The sequence below is a fragment of the Heloderma suspectum genome, chromosome 16, assembly GCF_057233095.1.
Source record: "Heloderma suspectum isolate Gila_16-S chromosome 16, 16-S_ref, whole genome shotgun sequence".
Lineage (NCBI taxonomy): Eukaryota > Metazoa > Chordata > Lepidosauria > Squamata > Helodermatidae > Heloderma > Heloderma suspectum.
Window position 1 is genome coordinate 12,843,037 of NC_139473.1, and position 23,950 is coordinate 12,866,986.

At 43.5% G+C, this 23,950-nt stretch overlaps 1 protein-coding gene across 2 annotated transcripts in view; it reads left to right on the forward strand.

Annotated features, from left to right (window-relative positions):
- The first annotated feature begins 17,295 nt into the window (after positions 1 to 17,295).
- The window catches only part of LOC146334970 (calcium-binding protein 8), a 102,757-nt gene continuing 96,102 nt past the window's right edge, over positions 17,296 to 23,950 (forward strand). For both annotated transcript variants that reach the window (XM_084823305.1, XM_084823306.1), the window contains exon 1: positions 17,296 to 17,413. In XM_084823305.1, the coding sequence (XP_084679431.1) occupies positions 17,296 to 17,413 (118 nt within the window). The remainder of the gene's footprint in view (positions 17,414 to 23,950) is intronic.

Sequence of the window (23,950 nt, forward strand, 5' to 3'; positions counted from 1 at the left end):
TTCTTGGTTCTGCTTTCTGGAATATGTATAAAATGAAGCAATTGAATGATACACATGAAATATGCATGATGTCAGGGGGGTTTCTGAGCGCAGGGTGTGGGATAGCAGTTCAGATTCTGAAGGAGAACCATCAGACATGGGGGAGCTCTTTTCCCAGGCTAGTCCAGATAAGAGTAGGCCGGCTTCCCAGGTTACAAAAGTACAGATGGCTGAGCTTGAGGGTCCCTCCTCACCCACCCACCCCCCATGAGATGCAGCAAACAGGAGGTTGACCTAATAGATGCCAGGTGCAGGCGCAGAGCAAAGAGAGAGAAGGCAGTGGTGGAACTTAGACGGTCTACCCAATTGGCCTTGCATGAGAAGCTGTGCTTAGAGGCCTCACAAGAAGAGAGGGACCTCCCCCCACCCAAGTTAGGCTAGCAAGACCACCTCCCTCTTCAAATGGCGGGCAACTCTCGTAAATTCCATTTGGATCCCCTGAAGGCATTCCTTTGCAGATGGACAGTTCTCTAAGAATTTGCATCTGTATGATCCTGTGAAGTAATGGATCAAAAGCTGTAGACGGAACCTTCTAGTCTGTGTATGTTTGGGCATTGAAGTGAAGTGGGGGCTAAGGGAATCTTGACACATGGTACTCTTTGGAAAGACTCCTTTAGATTAATAAACTCAATCTACATTCAGTTATTGATGAATTACGTATTGTCATCATTTACATTTCTATACCACCCAATAGCCATAGTTCTCTGGGTGGTTTATAAAGATTGAAAACATTAAAAATACAGTATACAGATATTAAAAGCCCTTCACATAAAAAACAAACACCCAGACCGACAATATACACAAGAGAACATATATCTAAAACAAATTCAAGCAAGCAATCGCAAGCATTCAACCATAACAAAAAGACAATCCAGATCGATTAAAATTTATCATATGCTGCCGAATGCCTGGGAGAAGAAGTTTGTATGTGAGTATATGTTCTATGCTGCCTCTTATGTTTGTTTATGTGAGCATCTGTCATTACAAGTTTAATATAAATATATATATTTTAAATCTAACAGGATGAATAATAGAATCATAGAATAGTAGCTTTGGAAGAAGGCTATAAGACCATCGAGTCCAACCCCCTGCTCAGTGCAGGAATCCAAGTCAGAGCATCCCTGACAGGTGGCTGTCCAGCTTCATCTTGAATGCCTCCAGGGTGGGAGAGACCACCACCTCCCTAGGGAATTGGTTCCATTGTCGTACTGCTATAACAGTCAGGAAGTTTCTCCTGATGTTCATCCGGAATCTGACTTCCTGTAACTTGAGCCCATTATTCCATGTCCTGCACTCTGGGATGATGGAGAAGAGATCCTGGCCTTCCTCTCTGGGACAACCTTTCAAGTACTTGAAGACCGCTCTTCTATCTCCCCTCAATCTTCTCCAGGCTAAACATGCCAGTTCTTCCAGTCTCTCCTCATAGGGCTTTGTTTCCAGTCCCCTGATCATCTTTGTTGCCCTCCTCTGAACCCTCTCCATGGGTTGATGGAGATTCTGATGAGATTCTGATGAGATTAGATAAATATAAAGTCTTGTATTTAGGTACAGACAATCAAAGACACAGGTGTAAGATCTGTAAAGTGTAAAATCTGTACTCTCTGACTAATAGAACTTGTTTTCCAATGGCTCATGGGATTCTGCCCAGTTATGGTATCTCACCTTCTTATTTAACATCTCTTGGGAATATACAAGCTTGTAGAGCATTTATACTTGCAAGCGCTGGGCAGAAAACAACAGAATGAAATTTAATACGAATAAATGCCAGGTTCCGCACCTAGGAAAAAGAAACCAAAGGCACAGTTAAAAGATGGGGGATACATGGCTCAACAACACTACAAGCGAGAAGGATCTTGGAATTGTTGTAGATCACAAGCTGAATATGAGCCAGCAATGTGATGTGGCTGCAAAAAGGGCAAATGCTCTTTTGGGCTGCATTCATAGAAGCATCGCTTCCAAATCCTGGGAAGTACTAGTTCCCCTCTACTCAGCACTGGTTAAGCCTCATCTGGAGTACTGTGTCCAGTTCTGGGCAGCACATTTTAAGAAGGATGCAGACAAGCTGGAGAGGGTTTAGAGGAGGGCAACAAAGATGATCAGGGGACTGGAAACAAAGCCCTATGAAGAGAAACGGAAAGAACTGGGCATGTTTAGCCTTGAGAAGAGAAGACTGAGGGGAGATATGATAGAGCTCTTCAAGTCCTTGAAAGGTTGTCACAGAGAGGAAGGCCAGGATCTCTTCTCAATCATTCCAGAATGCAGGACATGAAAGAATGGGCTCAACTGACAGGAAGCCAGATTCCAGCTGAACATCAGGAGAAACCTCCTGACTTTTAGAGCAATATGACAATGGAAACAATTACCTAGGGAGTTGGTGGTCTCTCCCACACTGGAGGCATTCAAGATGAAGCTGGACAGCCACTTGTCAGGGATGCTCTGACTTGGACTCCTGCACTGAGCAGGGGGTTGGACTCGACGGTCTTGTAGGCTCCTTCCAACCCTACTGTTCTATGATTCTATGACTAAATGTTCTACCAACTGTAGTGCCCTAGGGCAGATTTCTGAAAATCCCATTTCAAAACAGGTTGTGTCCATGCAAAGGAGGGTCCCCGAAACGTTGACACATGCACTTTTATATTGTAATTTTTACTCTGATTTGAGACACAACATAATTTGTCCTCGTCTGACCAACTTCCCAGGCCAACCAGATGAAAAATTGGTAATGAACTGTCTCTCGGATAAGATCCCACACATTACTGAACGGGTGGCTCATTTCTTTCTAATTGCCATGCAAACAAGAGCAGTCTGTTTGACTATATTAAGTTGAAGAAATTGTAGCCTATGTCTTGATATTTGTATACTTGCCTATATATTTTAACTTGAACAACTGTCATAAAGTTTTGGTTTTTTTTTTTTTTTTTTAAAGACACAGGTATAGGATGGGGGAGACCTGGCTTAATAGCAGTACATGTGAAAAGGAGCTAGCTGCCTTAGTGGATCACAAGTTGAATATGAGCATCAGAGCGATGCAGCAGCTAAAGAAAACTAATTCAATTTTGGGCTACATTAACAGAAGCATAGTGTCCTGATCATGGGGAATAACAGTTCCACTCTTTTCTGCCTTAGTCAGGCTGCATTTGGAGGATGCCCCATTTTAAGAAGGGCATTGACAAGTCAGAGGATGTCCAGAGAAAAGCAGCAGAGAAGAGGGGTCTGGAAATGTCCAATGAGGAATGGTTGAAAGTGAGAAGATTCTGAGAAGAGCAGTACGGAAAAGGGCAACTGAAATGATCAAGGGGCTGGATCATCTCCCCTAGGAGGGAAGGTTACAACAGCTGGGATTGTTTAGCTTGGAAAAAAGGAGGGTAAGGGGAGACATGAAAGAGGTCTGCAAAATGATGCCTTGTCTGGAGAATGTAGATAGGGAGACATTTTTCTCCATCTCTCATAATATTAGGTGGGGTCATCCTATGAAGCTGATTGGTGGGAGATTCAGGACAGATCAAAGGAAGGACATCTTCACTCCATAGTTAAACTATGGAGTTAGCTACCACAGGACATAGTGATGGCCACCAATTTGGATGGCTTTAAAAGGGAGTTAGACAAATTCCTAGAGGAAAAGGCTATCAACGGCTACTAGTCTTGATGGGTTTGTGCTGCCTCCAGAACCAGAGGCAGTGAGCCTATGTACACCAGTTGCTGGGGAACATGGATGGGAAGGTGCTGCTGTGCTCCTGTCCTGCTTGTTTCCTGGTCAACAGCTGGTTGGCCACTGCATGAACAGAATGCTGGACCAGATGGACCCTTGGGCTGATCCAGCAGGGCTCTTCATATGTTCTTAATATTACCCGTGGGATAGAAGATTAAAGGGAGACTTGATAGCAGTCTTCAGATATCTGAAAATGGAGCAGACTTGTTCTCTATTGCTCCAAAGGGCAGGACCAAAACCAAACAGGTGGAAATTATAATGCAGATCTCGGTTTAACGTTAGGAGAAATTTCCTAACAGAGCTGTTCAACAGTGGAACTGATTGCCTCAGGTGGTGATGGGTTCTCCATCACTAGAGTTCTTTAAGCAGAGGCTGGATGGCAAGCTGTCAGAGATGCTGTAGCTGCACCCCACAGTGCAGAGCCTGCATTGCGCAAGAGGATGGACTAGATGATCTCCAAGACCCCTGCCAAATCTGTGATTTTATTATTCTAGGAGAGTGCTGTCACACACACGTCCTACTTGCAGGCTTCCCAAAGGCAGCTGGTTGGCCACTGTGTAAACAGAATGCTGGGCTAGGTGGACCCTTGGTCTGACCCAGCATAGCTCCTGTGATGGTGTTATGAGCCACTTCTTCAGGTAACCTGGACTAAGGCTGCTTAGAGCTGAAGGACACAAGAGCCATGCTGGATCAGACCAAAGGCCTATCTAAGCTATCATTCTGTTTTCACAGTCACAGTGGCCAAACAGATATTATGGGAAGGCCACAAACAAGACAGTGGTGTAATACGACCCTCCTGATTCTGTTCCTGTCAGGAGCGCCCTAGCAGCCTCTTTCAGTACACTCCAATAGCCAACTCAAGACACAGATGAAAGGATTCTTTTCAAGGCTTTAATCCTTTTACAACTTAATGACTCTTTCAGATGCTAATCACCAGCGACTAAGCAAGGAACAGCAGAGTAGCCTGTGCTCCGGGTAGGCAGTTGGTCCCTGTTTGAAGGAGAGTCACTTGAAGACCTTGAACTTATGGGCTAGGGAGAGATCCTCCCTCTTTCCCTTGGGTCCATGGGATGCAGACGTTGCTTGTGCGCCAAACGGGCACTACGCCTCCTTTCCGCGCCCTCCATCACTGGTCGCTCCCTGCGTCTGTGTTGAGCGTCCAGCAAGCCCCCCTCCTGCACTCTCTCACCTCCAGGGTCACTATCTATTTCATGAATGCTGGCAGGAGGAATCTCTGCCAGCTGCTGTGCCTGTGAGGGATGAGCTGGCTCCTCTCCCACGGATTACTGATGTTCCTCAGAATCAGAACTGCTCTGGGGTTCTATCGGCTCAGTCTCCACCCTGACAGGTCCCTAGCAACTGGTATGCAGAGAGGCATTTCTTGTGCAAGTTTCTGTTCCTTTTATTCTCATTTGGGTAATATCTTCCTTTTTTTGAAGAAAGCCTTCTTGCCTCTAATAGCTTCCTCGACACCACTCATTAACCATGCTAGTGACCTCTTGGGCCATTCCTGACCTGCGGTATACATTCTAGATTTGCTTCTATTATTATGGTTTTGAGTAACCCTCCAAGCATTCTGGAGAGGTTTGACCCACTTGACTCCCAATTTCAACTTCCATTTTATCAGTTCCCTTATTTTAGAGAAGTTTTCTCTTTTTTAAAGTAAAATGTGACCGTGTTGGACATCCTTGGCAATTTTCCACTTACATATAAATTACATTTGAGCACTGTGTGGTCCCGGTTTCCATCTGGTTCAACCCTCACATTTGACGCTATAATTATTTATTATTTATTTACAATATTTATATACCACTCCACATCAGAAGATTTTGGAGCAGTGAACAACAAGGTAAAAGAATAAAATACCAGGTTAAAAGAGTTAGAACATTTTTTTAAAGACAAATCCCAATAAGGTCATATTTAATAACCTGCGGCTGGTCACACAAGGAAGGCCTCCTGAAATAACATCTTCAGGAGGTGCTGGAAGGAACACAGTGTTGGCGCCTGCCTGACCTCCAAAGGCAGGGAGTTCCACAGGAAGGGGGCCACCACACTGAAGGCTCTTTTCCTGGTGGACTCCAGCTGGGCCATGGGTCCATGTGGAACCACCAGGGACATGCCCTCTGATGACCTCAGTGACTGGGCAGGTTTATTTATTTGTTTGTATTTATTTCATTTCTATATCATCCTATAGCCAAAGCTCTCTGGTTGGTAAAGAAGGAGGCACTCCCTCAGGTATCCTGGTCCCAAGTTGTTTAGGGCTTTATACACTAGTACTAATACCTTAGGGGCCGTGGTGGCTTAGTGGTTAAGACGCTGAACTGCAGACTGGAAGGTCAGCAGGTCAGCAGTTCGAGACCCGAGTGCTGCGTGACGGAGTGAGCTCCCATCTTCAGTCCCAGCTTCTGCCAACCTAGCAGTTCGGAAGCAAGAAATTGCAAGTAGATAAATAGGTACCGCCTCGGCGGGAAAGGTAACAGCGTTCCGTGCACCTTGGTGTTCAGTCATGCCGGCCACATGACCACGGAAGCGTCTTCGGACAGTGCTGGCTCTTCGGCTTAGAAACGGGGATGAGCACCGCACCCTAGAGTCGGACACGACTGGTTGGGGACACCTTTACCTTTTTTACTAATACCTTAAACCTGGCCTGTTAGTGAATAGGCAGCCATATATATATGTGTTCTCTTTTAACACCAAGCACTCCGCTTTCCCCCACCGTAGCTCAGAGGCTCCTAACATTAGTATAGAGACACCTATACGTGCTGTACCTCTCCTAATGTTTCTGGGATGTGCATTTTTTTCCTCTGACCCTTTAGTCTCTCTGACTGGCTATCATGGTTTATTGAATGTTCATGCCATGTTTCTACAACATCTGCATTTGGGCAATCAAAATCCTTTTCACCCACATCCCCTAGGAATGGTTCTTCTTGAGCTGGACACTCCGTGACAACACCTGGCTTTCCCCCAGGAATCAGTTTAAATGCTGCTCTGTGCGATGTAAATTGTAGTTACAGATGTGTATTCATGCTATGACTCTTTGTTTTGTGGTTAGGATATCTTGAGTGAGAGTGGGATGAATGATAGGAGGAATGGCATATTAGCTCATGTGACATGATTGGCTGAATGAGTGAAGGGCGTGTAGTGTGTGTGAAATATAAACAGGGTGCTGTGTTTGGGCGAGTCAGATACGGACCAGATGAAAGAGGGTTTAGTTCAGACAGAGTTTGTAAAAGAAATGGTTTAAGATAGGGTTCTGAACAGAGAAGGGATTTGCGTGGGGTCTGTGAAGAATTAAATTGAAGAGAGTCTGGAGAGAGAGAGAGACCGAGACAGACAGACAGACAGACAGACAGACAGACAGACAGACAGACAGACAGAGTCTAGGATTTATGCATATGAGAGGATATACACAGAAGCTTTAAAAGTTACTGATTTGCTGTTGAGCATCTTTGGGAGCAATCCTGTGACTGCTAGTCAGCAGCTAGATGGCCATAGGATATCTTGTTTTATGGGAACTGACCTTGCCCCCCCTTCCTCGCTCCCTTGCACTCTGTGCTTGGAACAGCCCCACGCTCCGTGCTTGGAAGAGGAGTGTGGAGAGGCCAAAATGCGGCATTCCAGGGGACATTCCAGGCCAGGGAGAGCGGAACTGCCGATACACCACATCCTATGTGTCATCCAGCAGCCTCTTCGGCTGCTCTGCTGTCCCACTGCTAGACAGCTGAAATTGACAGTCTAGCCAGAAATGCGGGGCAGGAGGAGTCTGAGTCACCTCTGAGTGACTCCCTAGAGCTAGGAGTCATCCAGAGCTAGGGGTCTGAGTGGATCCTCAGAGCTAGGAGTCCCCAGAGCTAGTTGTTGTTGTTCAGTCGTTCAGTCATGTCCAACTCTTCATGACCCCATGGACCATAGCACGCCAGGCCTTCCTGTCCTGCGCTCTCTCCCGGAGCGTGCTCAAGTCCATATTCATTGCATCAGTGATGCGATCTAGCCATCTCATCCTCTGCCGTCCCCTTCTCCTTTTGCCTTCTGTCTTTCCCAGCATCAGGGTCTTTTCCAGAGAGTTTTCTCTTCGCATTAGGTGGCCAAAATATTTCAGCTTCAGTGTCTGTCCTTCCAATGAGACTCAGGATTGATTTCCTTTAGGATGGACTGATTTGACCTCCTTGCAGTCCAGGGGACTTGTAAGTGTCTTCTCCAGCACCACAGTTCGAAAGCATCAATTCTTCGGCGCTCAGCCTTCCTTATAGTTCAGCTCTCACAGCCATACGTTACAACTGGGAAACCATAGCTTTGATTATATGGACCTTTGTCGGCAAGGTGATGTCTCTGCTTCTTACTATGCTGTCTAGGTGTGCCATAGCTTTCCTCCCAAGGAGCAAGCGTCTTTTAATTTCATGGCTATAGTCACCGTCTCCGGTGATCTTGGAGCCCAAGAAAATAAAATCTGTCACTGCTGCCATTTCTTCCCCTTCTATATGCCAGGAAGTGATGGGGCCAGATGCCATGATCTTCGTTTTTTTTAATGTTGAGTTTCAAACCAGCTTTTGCACTTTCCACTTTCACCCTCAACAAGAGGCTCTTGAGATCCTCTTCGCTTTCTGCCATTAGGGTGGTATCGTCTGCATATCAGAGGTTGTTGATAATTCTCCCGGCAATCTTAATTCCGACCTGTGATTCATCCAACCTGGCGTTTCTCATGATGTACTCTGCATATAAGTTAAATAAGCAGGGCAACAATATGCAGCCTTGCGTAGTGAATCCCCAGAGCTAGGAGCCTGAGTGAATCCCCAGAGCTAGGGGTCTGAGTTAATCACCTGAATGCCTCTAGGACTTAAAACAGGAGAGGGCTATTGTCTTCATGTCCTGCTTACAGACTTCCCTAAGGCATTTGGTTAGCCACTTTGGTCTGATCCAGCAGGGTTCTTGTTAATGTTTAGTATGGGAGCTGTATGCTGCCTTAGTGTTCCTGTGCATGGGCACACGTACGGGCTAAAGACAAGTTTCTTCCTCTTCCTCACTCTGAGACTTGGGGGATGGGGAAGTTGATAAATGACCACTTCACAGTACAGTCCTATTTATGCCTACTCAGAAGTAAGTCCTAGTGAGTTCAGTAGAACGTACTCCAAGGTAAGTGTGTATAGGACTGCGTCCTTTATAACTTGCATATTTCTTTTCTTCAATACCACATTCCCCAAAGGCAAAATATGAGTGACGATTGCCCAGGGCCATCGCTCAGCGGTAGAGTACATGTCCTTCATGCAGACGGTCCCATGGTCAGTCTGGTCTCTCCAGGCAGGGATGGGGGATACCCCCTTCTGAAACCTTGGCGAGATGCTGCCAGTTTGTATTGTTGTTGTTCAGTCGTTTGGTCGTGTCCGACTCTTTGTGACCCCATGGACCACAGCATGCCAGGCCTTCCTGTCCTGCGCTCTCTCCCAGAGCATGCGCAAGTCCATATTCATTGCATCGGTGATGCTATCTAGCCATCTCATCCTCTGCTGTCCCCTTCTCTTTTTGCCTTCAATCTTTCCCAGCATCAGGGTCTTTTCCAGGGAGTTTTCTCTTCACATTAGGTGGCCAAAATATTTCAGCTTCAGCTTCAGTGTCTGTCCTTCCAATGAGCACTCAGGGTTGATTTCCTTTAGGATGGACTGATTTGACCTCCTTGCAGTCCAGGGGACTCGTAAGAGTCTTCTCCAGCACCACAGTTCGAAGGCATCGATTCTTCGGTGCTCAGCCTTCCTTATAGTCCATCTCTCACAGCCGTATGTTGCTGCTGGGAAAACCATAGCTTTGATTAGACGGACCTTTGTCGGCAAGGTGATGTCTCTGCTTCTTACTATGCTGTCTAGGTGTGCCATAGCTTTCCTCCCAAGGAGCAAGCGTCTTTCAATTTCATGGCTACAGTCACCGTCTGTGGTGATCTTGGAGCCACCAGTTAGTATAGGCAATACTAAAGTAGCTGTACCAGTGGCTTGATAGCAGAAGGCAGCTTCCTCTGTTCCTAACATCAGTGTCCCTGGCAAATGGGGACAGTTGAAACATGCATGTCCCAAGGGGGCATAGATGCTAAGAAAGAAGGATGGCCACAGATCATTTACATACATTTGAGCTGTTGTTTTGAATCAGATCTGCAGTATAATATATGTGACCACTTTGAATTCACGTGTTCAGTTTCAAGCCACCTCTAACTTAATTAAATGGGTTTTTTTTGTTTTGTTCTTTAAAACACACACCCCACAGTAACTTTTCTTGCAGCATGTTAAGGGGGGAAATATATCGATGTACTTTATGTCTAGATACTTTATTTGGGACAATAGCTGATAAGATGAACAGCTCTCTGGAACATGCTGTCCAGCAGAAAACAAGCCAGCCAAAAACTACCCAGCGTTTTAAACTTGGCAGAAGGGCATCTTTTCTCTAATGCTTTTGATGTGTACGTTGGCACTTCGGAAGCGTCATTTTGATAGATTGGGAAGCAAAGTGATTTAACCAGCCAGGGAAGCTGGAGAAAGGCCTGATATAACAGACGAACCCCTGCAGTTTTGTAATATACAAAGGAAAATGTTTTATCAAATATTCAAGCTTAAGATTTATTTACATAACTGTAGGAGAAACATTTGCAGGTTATTCGTTCACAGTGGTGCAGTTAGGTAATGCTAGGCTCTGGACTTAATGGTTTTATGCTCCCTCACCCTGGCTAGCATATTTATTAGTAAACGTGAAGTTGTATTTCTCTAAGTCAACAATGCAGTCATCATTAAGGTCCTATAGTTACCTGTCTGCTGAGTGTGTTTGCCAGAGTTTAGGTAACCATATTTGGAAGGCTTCTTGTTCTCCCAGGATCTCTCTGGACAATCAGACCAGACCTTGGCTTGTTATAAACTTTGCATTGATGACCTCATCCTAAATTTCAGACCTGATCATACCACTCCTGTTTCCCCAGTGTAGCCAGGTTTGCTACTGACACCAGTAACAGCGAGATGAGGATATCCCTCCTAAGCTAAGCTGCCTTCTGCTTCTGGTACTTACCTAACCCACTTGTGGCAACTTTGCTCCATTTCCAACAATACTTTTGTGAAGGTTTGAGGCCTACGGAGGCAAGGAAAAAGGTCATGCATAGATGCCTAGAGGTTTTTTTTGTTGGGAGGACGTAGCCCTCAGAGGAGTAGTTTCATTTCCCCAGTTAAGTTTCATTTCTTCAGGGCTAAAGCAGTACTTTCAGTTTTGAGGGAGGAGGGTATATAAAGAGAGCAAGAGAGCCAGTAAGAATAGAGTCAGAGAGACCAGAGCATGAAGAGAGAGCAGGAAGAAGCAGCCTGGAGAAGCCTAAGTACAGCGACGGTAAAGGAATGTGTGTTTTGCAACATTTATTTTCTCTTAATGCCTTTTGTATCATTCAGTTCTATTCTGTAAATAGGTTTAGTTGTGATTTGCTTGCTTTTATTTACCAATAAATGGTTGTAGTTAACACCCAAGTGTGTGAAGTGCCACTCACCCCACCTCTACAGCCTAAACAGCCCATGTTATTGGGAAGGGGAAATTTAAAAGAAGGAAGGTGGGACTCTTAAGGAGGCAAGAGGTCCTTAAGGAGTTTCTCAGGGGTCCAGTTCATAAGGGGAACCCTGACAACTTTCCAGAACTCAGCTATCTCACAACACACACACACACCTAATCACATCTGTTACCAATCACAGTCGCCATACACAGATTATTAGGAATAGCACTCCTATGAAATACAATGAATTCTGCTGAACAATACATGATGCATTCATATTCTGTGACACCCCTCAGTTTAGATGGTAATGCATATTACTTCAAAATTTGGTAAGCAGACCTGCTGCATTTGGTGACCCCACTGTTCAGCCTGCTGAGTGGGGCCCCGGCCTTCTGCCCCAATGTCCTGTCCTGACAGCACCATTGTTCATTTGTTCATTCTTTATTTATGTATTTACTGATATCTGTGAATCACTTTTACTAAAGATGGGATCGCAGTGGCTTAGTGGTTAAGACGCTGAACTGCAGACTGGAAGGTCGGCAGGTCAGCAGTTCGAGACCTGAGTGCCGCGTGATGGAGTGAGCTCCCGTCTTCAGTCCCAGCTCCTGCCAACCTAGCAGTTCGAAAGCAAGAAATTCCAAGTAGATAAATAGGCACCGCCTCGGCGGGAAAGGTAGCAGCGTTCCATGCACCTCGGTGTTCAGTCACGCCGGCCACATGACCATGGAAGTGTCTTCGGACAGCGCTGGCTCTTCGGCTTAGAAACGGGGATGAGCACCGCACCCTAGAGTCGGACACGACTGGTTGGGGACACCTTTTACTAAAGACATTTCGAAGCAATATACAGAACACAATATTGCCTTTCTGGCAATGCCTCCTAGAAAAAGTATGTTTTCAGTAGGGGGTGAAAATCCGGAAGGGTTGGTGCCTGCCTAATTTGTAGAGGTGAGCAGTGGAAGCTGGTGGTTCCAGTTTTGGTGGGGCAGAGATTCCATTCTGGGTGTTAGTTGCAACCAGTCAGAAGGCTGGAGAAGCTATCCAAGGTGCTGAACCCTATCCCACAAATGGCTCCAGCACCTTGGATAGCTCCTTTAGCCTTCTGGCTGGTTGCAACTAAAACCCAGAATGGAACTTTGCCCCACTAAAACTGGAACCACCAGCCTCCTCTGGAGGTAGGGCGTTCCAGACAGTGGGTGCTATGACACTGAAGGCCCTATTCTGGATCATGATGGACTGAACTCTTTAATCTTGGTTTCCACAGCGTAGAGTTGTGTGCATTTCCCATTTCTGTTCCTTTATTGTTCCATACCTTCATCATGCCCTGAGTTCCATTCCTCCAAAATTTCAGTATTAACTAGTGCTGTGCTGAATTCCCTCCCCCACACACATTTTTTTTCAACCATTCTCATTCAATTTGATGGGGCAGGGGGATGCTTTCGAAAGGAAATTCAAAGGAGGAGACATTTTGGAGAAAGGCTCATGGGTTGGGTTTGAGGTTCTTGGGCTTAGCATACTTATGTGGTGGCTGAGGAGTGTGCATGAGTGACCTGCCTGTCGTTGTACAATAATCTCTGTGGCAGTCTGTAGCCCCCTTGGCTTCCCACACTTCAGTTAAAGCCATCATGAGGCAATTCCTCCCTTGGGCCTTTTTCTGTTCAGGAAGTGCAGGCAGCCTGGGAGGCTGCAGAGTGATGGGAAGATGTGTAATAGAGAGAGAAAACTTGCATAGCACCCTGGGCCACCTCGCAGACCTCCAAAAGAAAATCAAAATTCTGCCTCAAAAAAATGGAAATCTCAGCCCAGTCGATGCTGTTGCCACTTGTAGGAGAAGTGCAAAAAACAAAAAACCCAGAGGAAAAAAGAAACGGCCTGTGCTATATTCCCTGCCAGTAGTGAGACCTTTGTAACCTTTGTAAACAACCCAGAGAACTTCAGTTATGGGGTGGTGTAGAAGTACTACTACTACTAATAATAATAATTAATACTAATAATAATAATTAATAAAAATAATAATGAGTGAGAAACTGTTGGAGAATTTCTCCTCCCCTAGGAGAAATTCAGTGAAATTGTCCCCCAGTTCCTCTGTCCACAAATAGGCTGGAGAATTTTGAGAGGGCATTTGTGCACAGCTCTAGTTTTAACTCAGATAATTTCTATTTTTATTATTATTATTATTATTATTATTATTATTTTATTATTTTAAATTTAGGAATTTGATGACATCTAGTTTTCCACAGCTTTAAAAAAGTCTGCATGCAAACTCATATGCTTTTTCATGCACATTTCTCCTAATACACAATTGTGTACACAATGTTGCCTAATATATAATATATATAATATATATATATGCATGGTTGCAAGCAATTTTTCCTGGTATATTTATTATTTATTTATTTGTGATATTTATATGCTGATAATTTTTTTTTTTTAAAAAAACCTCAGTAGTTCACACTAAACCTTAAAATCACAATTAAAATATAAAAATATTAAGAACAGAACATTAAAAACAATTCCAATTGCAATAAAAGCAATACAGGGAGTGGTACAATGGAGCAGCATGATTAACTGAATTACAGCCCAAGAAAAGCCTGGCTGAACAAATGTGTTTTCAGGAGGCATTTAAAAGATGTCACATTTTTTGCCTCCCAAACTTCATGAGGGAGGGTTTTCCAGAAGGTGGGTGCCACAACCGAGAAGGCCCCCTGTCGAGGTATTGTGTGGCGACATTCGTTAATTTCAGAATGATCAGCAAGGCCCCTCTGATTATGTTAAAGTGCACCCAGGTATGTATAAGAAGAGGTGGTCTACTAGGTATCCTGGTCCCAAGTTGTTTAGGGCATTTTATTTATTTGTTCAAGTATTTATATCCCAGCTTTACTTAAAAAAAAAAAAAAAACTTAGGGAGGATTACAACAAATATTGCAACAATTAAGATTTTGCATTTACAATAGTTAAATCTGCATCGTACTGTTCCTCCGAGGCCCTGCAAAGGGTTGGATGCGCCTGATCTCACCTGATCTTCAAAGCTAAGCAGGGTCAGGCCTGGTTAGTACTTGGATGGGAGACCGCCTGGGAATACCGGGTGCTGTAGGCTTCCTGCATTGAGCAGGGTGTTGGACTTGATGGTCTTGTAGGCCCATTCCAACCCTACTATTCTATGATTCTATGCTCTGACTTAGATTCTTGAATTAAGCAGGGGGCTGGATTCGATGGTCTTGTAGGCCTCTTCCAACCCTACTATGCTATGATTCTATGAAGCTGGACAGCCACCTGCCAGGGACGCTTTGACTTGGACTCCTGCATTGAGCAGGGGGCTGGACTTGATGGTCTTGTAGGCCCCTAACATACTATGCTATGATTCTATGAAGCTGGACAGCACCATTCTATGAGGCAGTCAAGGCAGTGCCCATGGTCCCTCTTCCTTTCCACCCCAACAACCCTCATAAGGAAGCCAGACACACACACACACACACACACACACACACACAGAGAGAGAGAGAGACTAGTTCACTGTCACACAGAAAGCTTCGTGGCCAATCTTCATGGTCTCCTAGAGTTTAATCTGCAAGCAACTGCAGCACACTGGCTCTCACACTACCTGCACCTTGTACCTGCTCATGTTTATTCAGCAGTCTCCACTTATGGCAACAAAAGTGTACATATGATTGCAGCCAAGTCTCACTACTTCCCAGTGCATCAAAGCTATGGACTGCTCATCCTCTGAAAGTATGAGGTCATCAACTCGTCAGTTGGAGCGGGGAGGCGGGGACTTTCTTCTTGACGGTTGTCATGAAGGTCCAACAGTCCTGGGCCTTTCCATAATCTACCATAAAAAATGTATATGAAATATAAACCCCAGTCTTGTCTGCATTTCTTACAAGTGAAACAGTGAGCAAATATGTTGTGTACTGACCCTGGACTAAAAATTGGCAGGGCCACTGTGATCTCAGATAAATTTCCTGTGAGGTACAGATCTGGTCCTGCAGGTTTCCACTTAAGCATCCTTGATCTGTACTGTTATGTATACAGTTATGTATACAGTACACTTGATGTGTACTGTTATGACTGTTACAAAATCTCACCAGCTCTTTGCATCAATTTTAGATGAAATAGGTAAGAGCCAAAACAAGTTGCGGATCAGTAGTTTTAGAAATGGGACACCTGAAGGACACCTCATCCCATGCATACCTACTTACGTGCTCTGTATTTCTCCGCTTACAAAGCGAGGCTTCCATTTTTCTGCCACATTCTCAGGGTACTTTAGAATTACCTTTGAATTTATTTTAGTGGTGATTTTAAGCTTATTTTTTTATTTATTAAATTTCTATACCTCCCCATAGCTGAAACTCTCTAGGTGGTGTACAAAAGTTTAGCTTATTGTTTAGAGGTGGCCAAGAAGTGCTGTGTGTGTGTGTGTGTGCATGTGCGTGCGCGTGCGCGCTTTCTATTATGAATCTCTCCATCACTCTGCACCCATCTCCCCTGGCTGCCTGTGCTTCCTGCTTTTTATTTATTTATTTTATTTTCTATTTTATTATTTATTCATTTTTATTTACTTTATTATTAAGTATTATGCATTTATTTTGTTATCAATTATAGGTAGTTATTTTATTGTTGTTGTTGTTGTTACCATTATTATTAATTTTATTATAGTGGTGATTTTAAGTTTATTTTGTTTATTTGTTTGTTTGTTTGTTTATTACATTTCTGTGCCACCTCATAGCCAAAGCTCTCTGGGTGGTTTACAAAAGTTTAGCTTATTTTTTAGAGGTTGGCGAGAGGTGCTGTGTGTGTGTGTGTGTGTGTGCGCGTGCGCTTTCTATTATGAATCTCTCCATCACTCCACACCCATCTCCCCTGGCTGCCTGCGCTTCCTGATTTATTTATTTATTTATTTATTTATTTATTATTTTCTATTATTTTATTATTATTTATTCATTGTATTTACTTTATTATTATGTATTATGCATTTATTTTATTATTTTTATTAATTGTATTTATTGATGTATTTGTTTGTTTATTTGTTTATCATTTATTTATTTATTTACTTATTTATTTTAGTGATGATTTTAAGTTTATTTTGTTTGTTTGTTTGTTTATTACATTTCTGTGCCACCCCGTAGCTGAAGCTCTCTGGCGTGGTTTACAGAAGTTTAGCTGCCCATGCTTCCTGATTTCTTTTTTTTAAAAAAAAGCCCATTGAGAGGAAGTGATTCTACAGTGAAAGACAGGGCACAGACACTCATATGTAACATAAGCACCAGAACCCTGCACCCTTGCAGAAGTATTTCACTGTTTTTCTAACCTTTGGGAATTTTGTGCAAATTCATATGATGAAATTTGCACAAAATTCCCAAAGGTTAGAAAAACAGTCTGCAAGTCTGTGGAATCTGTCTGACAGGGCAAAAGCTGGTCTGCTGTGGAATCTGTGGGTTGGATTCGTGAAATCCAATCTCATTTGGTTCCTTTGCAGTATGCAAAAAAAAAAAAAGGCCAAAAATGTCCATTTCCCCCATAGGCTGAAGTGTCAACATGCGCATTTTGGAGATAGTTATACAGTTCTGCACTTGCAAATTTACACAATCGTGTACTTGGGCAAATTCAGAAATGAAAAAATCCAATTCTGTTGTTGGGCAGATGATGGAGCGAAAGGTGCCTGACAATCAGTGAAACACAGATAGAACAGATGTTATACAATCCGTACATTCATCGCTGAGGGGTAAAGCAGTGTTTTGTTGTTGTTGAGGATGATGATTCTTCTGAGCTATATGTTTTTGTACACTACCTTGGAGCTTATTTTCTTTTGGAAAGAAAGTGCAGGATATGAGATAGCTTTTAAAAAACAAAACAGCAGTGTTTGATCCCCTTAAAAGGTGCAATGCTCAACTCAGTTGGATTATGTACCCCAAATTCTTTTGTTCCCTTGCCTGCCTTTTCATTATATTTCATTATTCCAGAATGAACCATGCTTTTGTTTCGATAAAAGTCTGGGCAAAGACTAGAATGTGATCTCACATTGCTTTCTCTCTGCTCCATTAGGGAGAAGATGCCATTCCATCATGTCACGGCTGGGCTGTTGTACAAGGGAAACTATCTGAACCGGTCACTCTCAGCTGCCAGCGACAGTGAGCAACTGGCCAACATATCAGTGGAAGAGTTGGACGGTAAGGATGAATTATCAGCCAGAAGGAGCAGCATAACAGTCCATTAAAAGAATGAAACAAATTAAATTCTTATAATCTTCCTAGCTGTGTTGTGAAGGGCATGTTTGGGGTGAGTGGACGAGATGGGCTGGAGAGCCAGAAGTAAGTTGTCCTCAAAAAGTCTAGTGAATGTTTTTTTAATTTTATTTATTTATTTATTTAAAACATTTCTATCCCGCCCTATATTATTGAGCTCTCAGGGCGGCATACAGATAAAATCAATTTAGACAGTATAAAACAAATAATTTCAACGCCTAAAAACATATTAAACTATTAAGAAAACTAATACCAGTTAAAATCTAAAAAAAATAACACAGTTAAAGCGATGTGCTAGGGAATGCATTTAGCCCTCCAAGGCTCATGTTTTTACTTGGCGCTGAAATGAGACCAATGTCTGTGCCAATCAGGCCTCCAAGGGGAGGGCATTCCACAACCGGGGTGCCACAGCAGAGAAGGCCCTCTCCCACATCCCACCATAGTGTATGTCTCATACTGTTGGGATGCAGAGGAAGGCCCCTCCAACAGATCTCAGTCCTTGGGCAGGCATATATGAGGATTTTAAAAATGACTTCCTCAATACAGCCCATGAGCCACCCCAATCCACCCCACACAGCCTCTTTTGGGTTCCTCCAGGGGGATGGTTTTAAGGTCTAGTGCCCACCCCTTGGAGAAATCCCTTTGGAGGGCAGCCCCACTGCCACCTCTGATTGGAGACAGCAGTGAGAATGACAGCTGTCCTGGACCTGGATCTCCTGCTCGGGGGACAGCGGCTGGTCTTCCACACACAGACAAATCCTGCCACCCCTCATCCCCGCTGCTATCTCTGTTCTGAGATTGAGGAGGTGGTCTGGACATTGGGATGTGCATGCGCCAGTGAGGACAAGGACTCTTCCCTGTTCACAGGGGGTTGGAATCGATGGTCTTACAGGCCCCTTCCAACCCTACTATTCTAGGATTCAGGCAAGTCCCAATGTCCACTGCAGCCCCATCCCCTCTGTGTTTTCAGATTGGAGGGATAGAAACTTGATGAAGCATGTTTTGCTTTGCTCCAGTTCTTAGGCAGCTTGCATTCATTGCTGATAAAACATTTTTCAGGAAATGAACAGAATGCATATAGAATAATAGAATAGTAGGGTTGGAAGGGGCCTAGAAAACCATCAAGTGAACCCTCTGTTCAGTGCAGGAACCCAAGTCAAAGCATCCCTGACAGGTGGCTGTCCAGCTTCCTAGAATAAAAGTACCACAGAATAGTAGGGTTGGAAGGAGCCTACAACACCATCAAGTCCAACCCCCTGCTCAATGCAGCAATCCAAGTCAAAGCATCCCTGACAGGTGGCTGTCCAGCCTCATCTTGAATGCCTCCAATGTGGGGGAGCCCACCACCTCCCTAGGTCATTGGTTCCATGGTAGTGTTACTCCAGCAGTCAGGAAGTTTTTCCTGATGTCCAGCTGGAATCTGGCTTCCTGTCACTTGAGCCCATTATTCCTTGCCCTGCACTCTGGGATGATCGAGAAGAGATCCTGGCCTTCCTCTCTGGGACAACCTTTCTGGGACAACTTGAAGAGCGTTATCCTATTTCCCCTCAGTCTTCTCTTCTCAAGGCTAAACATGCCCAGTTCTTTCAGTTTCTCCTCATAGGGCTTTGCTTCCTGTCCCCTAATCATCTTCGCTGCCCTCCTCTGAACCCTCTCCAGCTTGACTGCATCCTTCTTAAAGTGTGGTGCCCAGAACTGGACACAGTGCTCCAGATGAGGCCTAACCAGTGCTGAGTAGAGGGGAACTAGTACTTCCTGGGATTTGGAAGCTATGCTTCTGTTAATGCAGCCCCAAATAGCATTTGCCTTTTTTGCAGCCACATCACATTGTTGGCTCATATTCAGCTTGTGATCTACAACAATTCCAAGATCCTTCTCACTTGTAGTATTGTTGAGCCATATTTACCAGGAATTGACTCTGTTTTCTGGTACTTATCCCCAGGTCTCCCCCCACCCCAACCATGGGAGGGGAGGATATACTTTTCTGAGATCCAGAGATCCAGATGCCTTCCCCCTCCCCTGGCAGCTGAGGCTGCAACACCATTACCATGAGGGGGAAAAGTAAGGTTAAATTGTAGATTATGCTTGAGAATATTAGTGGAAACATATTTCCCTTTACCAGTTGTCCAGATCTTGTGAGATTTGCTGGAGCCAAATCAGAAGCAGTGTGTTAGAGCAGAACAAGTAACATTCTCAACAGTGAAAGCTGGCTCAGTGAGTTCCTAGAACTGAGGGAGTATACTTGTGTAGTTAATCAAGAACTTGCAGCTGAGAGACATAAAGGTTTGTGCTTCTTCATGAGATACGCTGTGAAGATTTGTGGCCAACAGAGGCAAAGAAAAAAGTCAGGCCTAGGGGCCTGGAGTGGTTTTGTGTGTATGCGTGTTGGGAGGGGATATACCTGAGAGACGTCGTTTCATTTCCCCAGTTAAGTTTCAGTTTCATTTCCCCAGTTAAGTTTCATTTCTTCAGGGTTGAAGCAGTACTTTTGGTTTGTGGGGAGGAGGGTATAAAAAGAGAGTCAGAAAGACCAGAGCAGTAAGAGCAGAGCCAGGGAGACCAGAGCCTGAAGAAGGAGCAGGAAGAAGTTAACTTTTGTAAACTGCCCAGCGGGTTTCGGCTATGGGGCAGTATAGAAATGTAATAAACAAACAAACAAACAAATAAATAAAAGAAGCAGCCTGGAGAAGTCTAACTACAGCTCGGGTAAAGAAATTTGCATTTTGCAACTTTTATTTTCTCTTAATGCCTTTTGTATCACTCAGCTCTATTCAGTAAATAGCTTTAGTTGTAATTTGCTTGCTTTAATGTACCAGTAAACTGCTGTGGTTAAACCATGTGTCTGGAGTGTCAATCACCACATGCCTACAGCCTAAAACCCCATGTTACTGGAAAGGGGAAGCTGAAAAAAAAGGAAAGTGGGACTCTTCAGGAAGCAAGAGGTCCTTAAGGAGTTCAAATACAATTTTACTGCTTTTGGCCAATGGCTTTTGCATCCTTATGGAGTTGCTCAGGGGGTCCAGGTCAACAGTGGAACACTGACATATGCTCTCTCAAGAACAACCAATCTCAGAGTTCCTTTTGCATAGGCAGGAGGGAAGGACAGCTGGTGAGGGACAAATCAACATAACTATCAGGAACACTGATCCCAGGGACAGTGAGAGCCAGTGCTGTTGGTAGGAAATACTGAACTGCTATTTTGCTTCAGTCTTCTCTCACAAGAGGAGTCGTGCTTAATCTGAGACAGGTAAAATAAATGATATAAGGAAGGACTTTCAGCCCAGGTTAGGTAAGGAGATGGTCAGAGAACACCTAGCTTCTTTAAATGAATTCATGTCTCTAGCACTAAATGGATTACATCTCTGGGTGCTGAAGGAGCTTGCAGACATTATTTCAGATACTCTGTCTGTAATAGTTGAGAATTCCTGGAGAGCACATGAGGTCCAAGAAGACTAGAGGCAAACAAATGTTGTCCCCATCTTTAAAAGGGGGAGAGTTTGATCCAGAAAACCACAGCCTGATGTCAATTGCATGCAACATTTTAGAAGAGGTTATTAAGAGGGCAGTCTGTGAGTATCTAGAAAATAATGCATGGATTAGTAGCGGCCAAGCAAAGTTTTGGAAGAGATTATTGAGAGGTCAGTCTGTGAGTATCTAGAAAATAATGCATTGATTAGTAGTGGCCAAGCAGTTTTGGAAGAGATTATTAAGAGGGCAGTCTATGAGTATCTAGAAAATAATGCATGGATTAGTAGCAGCCAAGCAAAGTTTTGGAAGAGATTATCGAGAGGTCAATCTGTGAGTATCTAGAAAATAACACATGGATTAGTAGCAGCCAAGCAAAGTTTTGGAAGAGATTATTAAGAGGGCAGTCTGTGAGTATCTAGAAAATAATGCATGGATTAGTAGCGGCCAAGCAAAGTTTTGGAAGAGATTATTGAGAGGTCAGTCTGTGAGCATCTAGAAAACAATGAATGGATTAGTAGCAGCCAACATAGGTTTGTCAGAAATAAGTTATGCCAGACAAACCTTACCTCCTTTTTTGATAGTTGCAAGTTTAGTGGTTTGTGGGAATGCTGTGGACATAGTATAACTTGATTTCAGCAAAGAATTTGCCAGTTTTCCCATGATATCCTTGTTGACAAGTTGATAAAATGTGGGTTAGGTGCTACTATTATTAGGTGGTTCAGCAGCTGGATGAGCAACCATACTCAGTGAGTGCTCATTAAGCATGAGTTGCTATATTCACCAAGAACAAGACCTCTAGAAGGCCTCCAGAAGTTATGTATGTGCATTGACCATTGGATGCCTCTATTCTCTAGCATATACATGTAAAACATACACATGGACTTACGTATTTTGTTTTGCTTCCTTTGCCTTACTTCCATGTTAGAAATCAATGCAGCGTGCATAGGGTTCCTAGGCAGTCACTTATCCAGCAACTGCACAGACCCAGATGCATTTAATTTCAGCAAAGATGTTGCATCGTATGCTTTCTCATCATATAGTGCACAGTCCACCTTTTTGTTAGGGATGCCGTTGAGGTTCTTCCAAGCCAGGCTCAGAAAATAACGTTGGGGGCTCCGAAAAGCTTACCTTTAGCTAGTTAGTAATTTTATTTATTTATTGCATTTTTATTTTATTTTCACAAATCAGAAGATATAACAAAAGAACTTCTTCTTTTGTTATATCTTGTGGTTTGTGAAAATAAAATAAAAATGCAATAAATAAATAAAATTACTAACTAGCTAAAGGTAAGAAAAGAGACAGTTATAACATTTCAAACATAACATAAGGACTCAAACCATCCATGAACGTAGAATTCCAGTACATTATGAAAAGTGGCCAATTCTGAATAAACTTGTTTGCAAACCTGGTTCTTTTGAAGACCATCTCCCAGACCTTCTGGAACGAATCTTCATTGGATGGAATCTTGGCCTTCTTCCAGAAAGCAGCTATCAGTATTTTACTAACTGATTTTATTTATTTAAAGGTATTACTATACTGTCTGTCATGGACAACATATCCAGCTGGTGTACAATAATAACATTGCAATATGAATACACATTATAATTAAAACAACCATACCATATAATCAGGAGGCCATGCATTAAAACCCATAAGAACAGGTGTCATAAATCAATAAATGCTGAAGCAAATAAAAACAGTTTTCAATATGCACCTAATCTGCAAGAGAATTGGCATATGTTTTATTCCCGAGGTTGGGGAATGCTGATAGAGAGTAATGTGAGTTACAGGAAACTGTGCAGTGATCAGGATCAGTCCACCAGGAGAAGAGCCTGATATGAGACTAGTGGGGCAATACCAAAAGTTTGCTATGGAACTTTTTTTCAGCACATTTGCAGGGGTGGTGAAAAGAAGGCAGTGGGAAAAACCCTGGGCCATGCAATTCATATGAACTTGTAGATCAGCACTAAACTGGCTTGGCTATGAAAGGAAATGTGAACTTTTGAATGAAAGTGTCGCAGTAGCGGGAAGAGGCATACAGAAGTGCTCCCCATGAGTGGTGTTATCAAAGCTGCGAGCACCAACCCACCACATTAGCGTGCGCCTCATTTCCCACTGCCTGACCTGCATGAAGTATTTTTGCACATTTAATTCATAGCACTGCTACAGCTTTTTGCTAATAATCTGTTTATTCTTCACTTGTTCGACAACGGGTTTCTCCTGGGAATACCAATGCAGTTTTCTTTTTTCTGATACAGTTTTCGTTGCAAACGTAGCTTCCTGGCAACGTCCTAGTTTTCAAGTGAGCTGACTAGATTTGATACCTAGGGGCATTTAAAAAGAAGAGGTAGAAAGGGAGAGTTCCAGTCGTGTTGAAAGCAATTCAGGGTCTTTGGGGCACCAGTTGGGGTATGAATGGGCAGAATCTCCATTCCGCCTAATGCTGAACTAAGGTGCCGCTCACTTTGGAAGGAAGGCCACTCACAGACAAATGGAAGGTTGCTTTGTATTCCATCCGCCCCATAGAAGTGTTTTCCCCGAAACAGTTTTATAATTCTGTTTCATGCAGATAGAAGCTCTCTGATCAGTAAGACATGGAATAGGTCAGGACTCTCTACTTCCCAGGTGGCTGTACAAAGTGATAAAGCAAAATAAGGATTTATGTTATTTGTTTTTTATTTCTGTATTTTGATACTTTAATGCTGCTTTTCCGGACAGAAAAGCCTTCTCAAGGCAGCTCACAGAAATAACATAAAACTTTAAAAAAAAAATAGAATAAGAGGAAGCCACAAGAGTCACAGTAACTGTAGGGGCAGAACCTATCATGATGTCACATTTCCCTTCCCCCTCCCCTTTCCTTATGCATTCATACACACAAATAGAGAGGCTTCAGTCTCTCAGGCCTTTAATTCATTATTCACAGGACCATTACAGATGCAAATCCTTGAAGATTCTCAGGCTACAAAGGAATGCCTCCAGGGGATCCAAATGGGA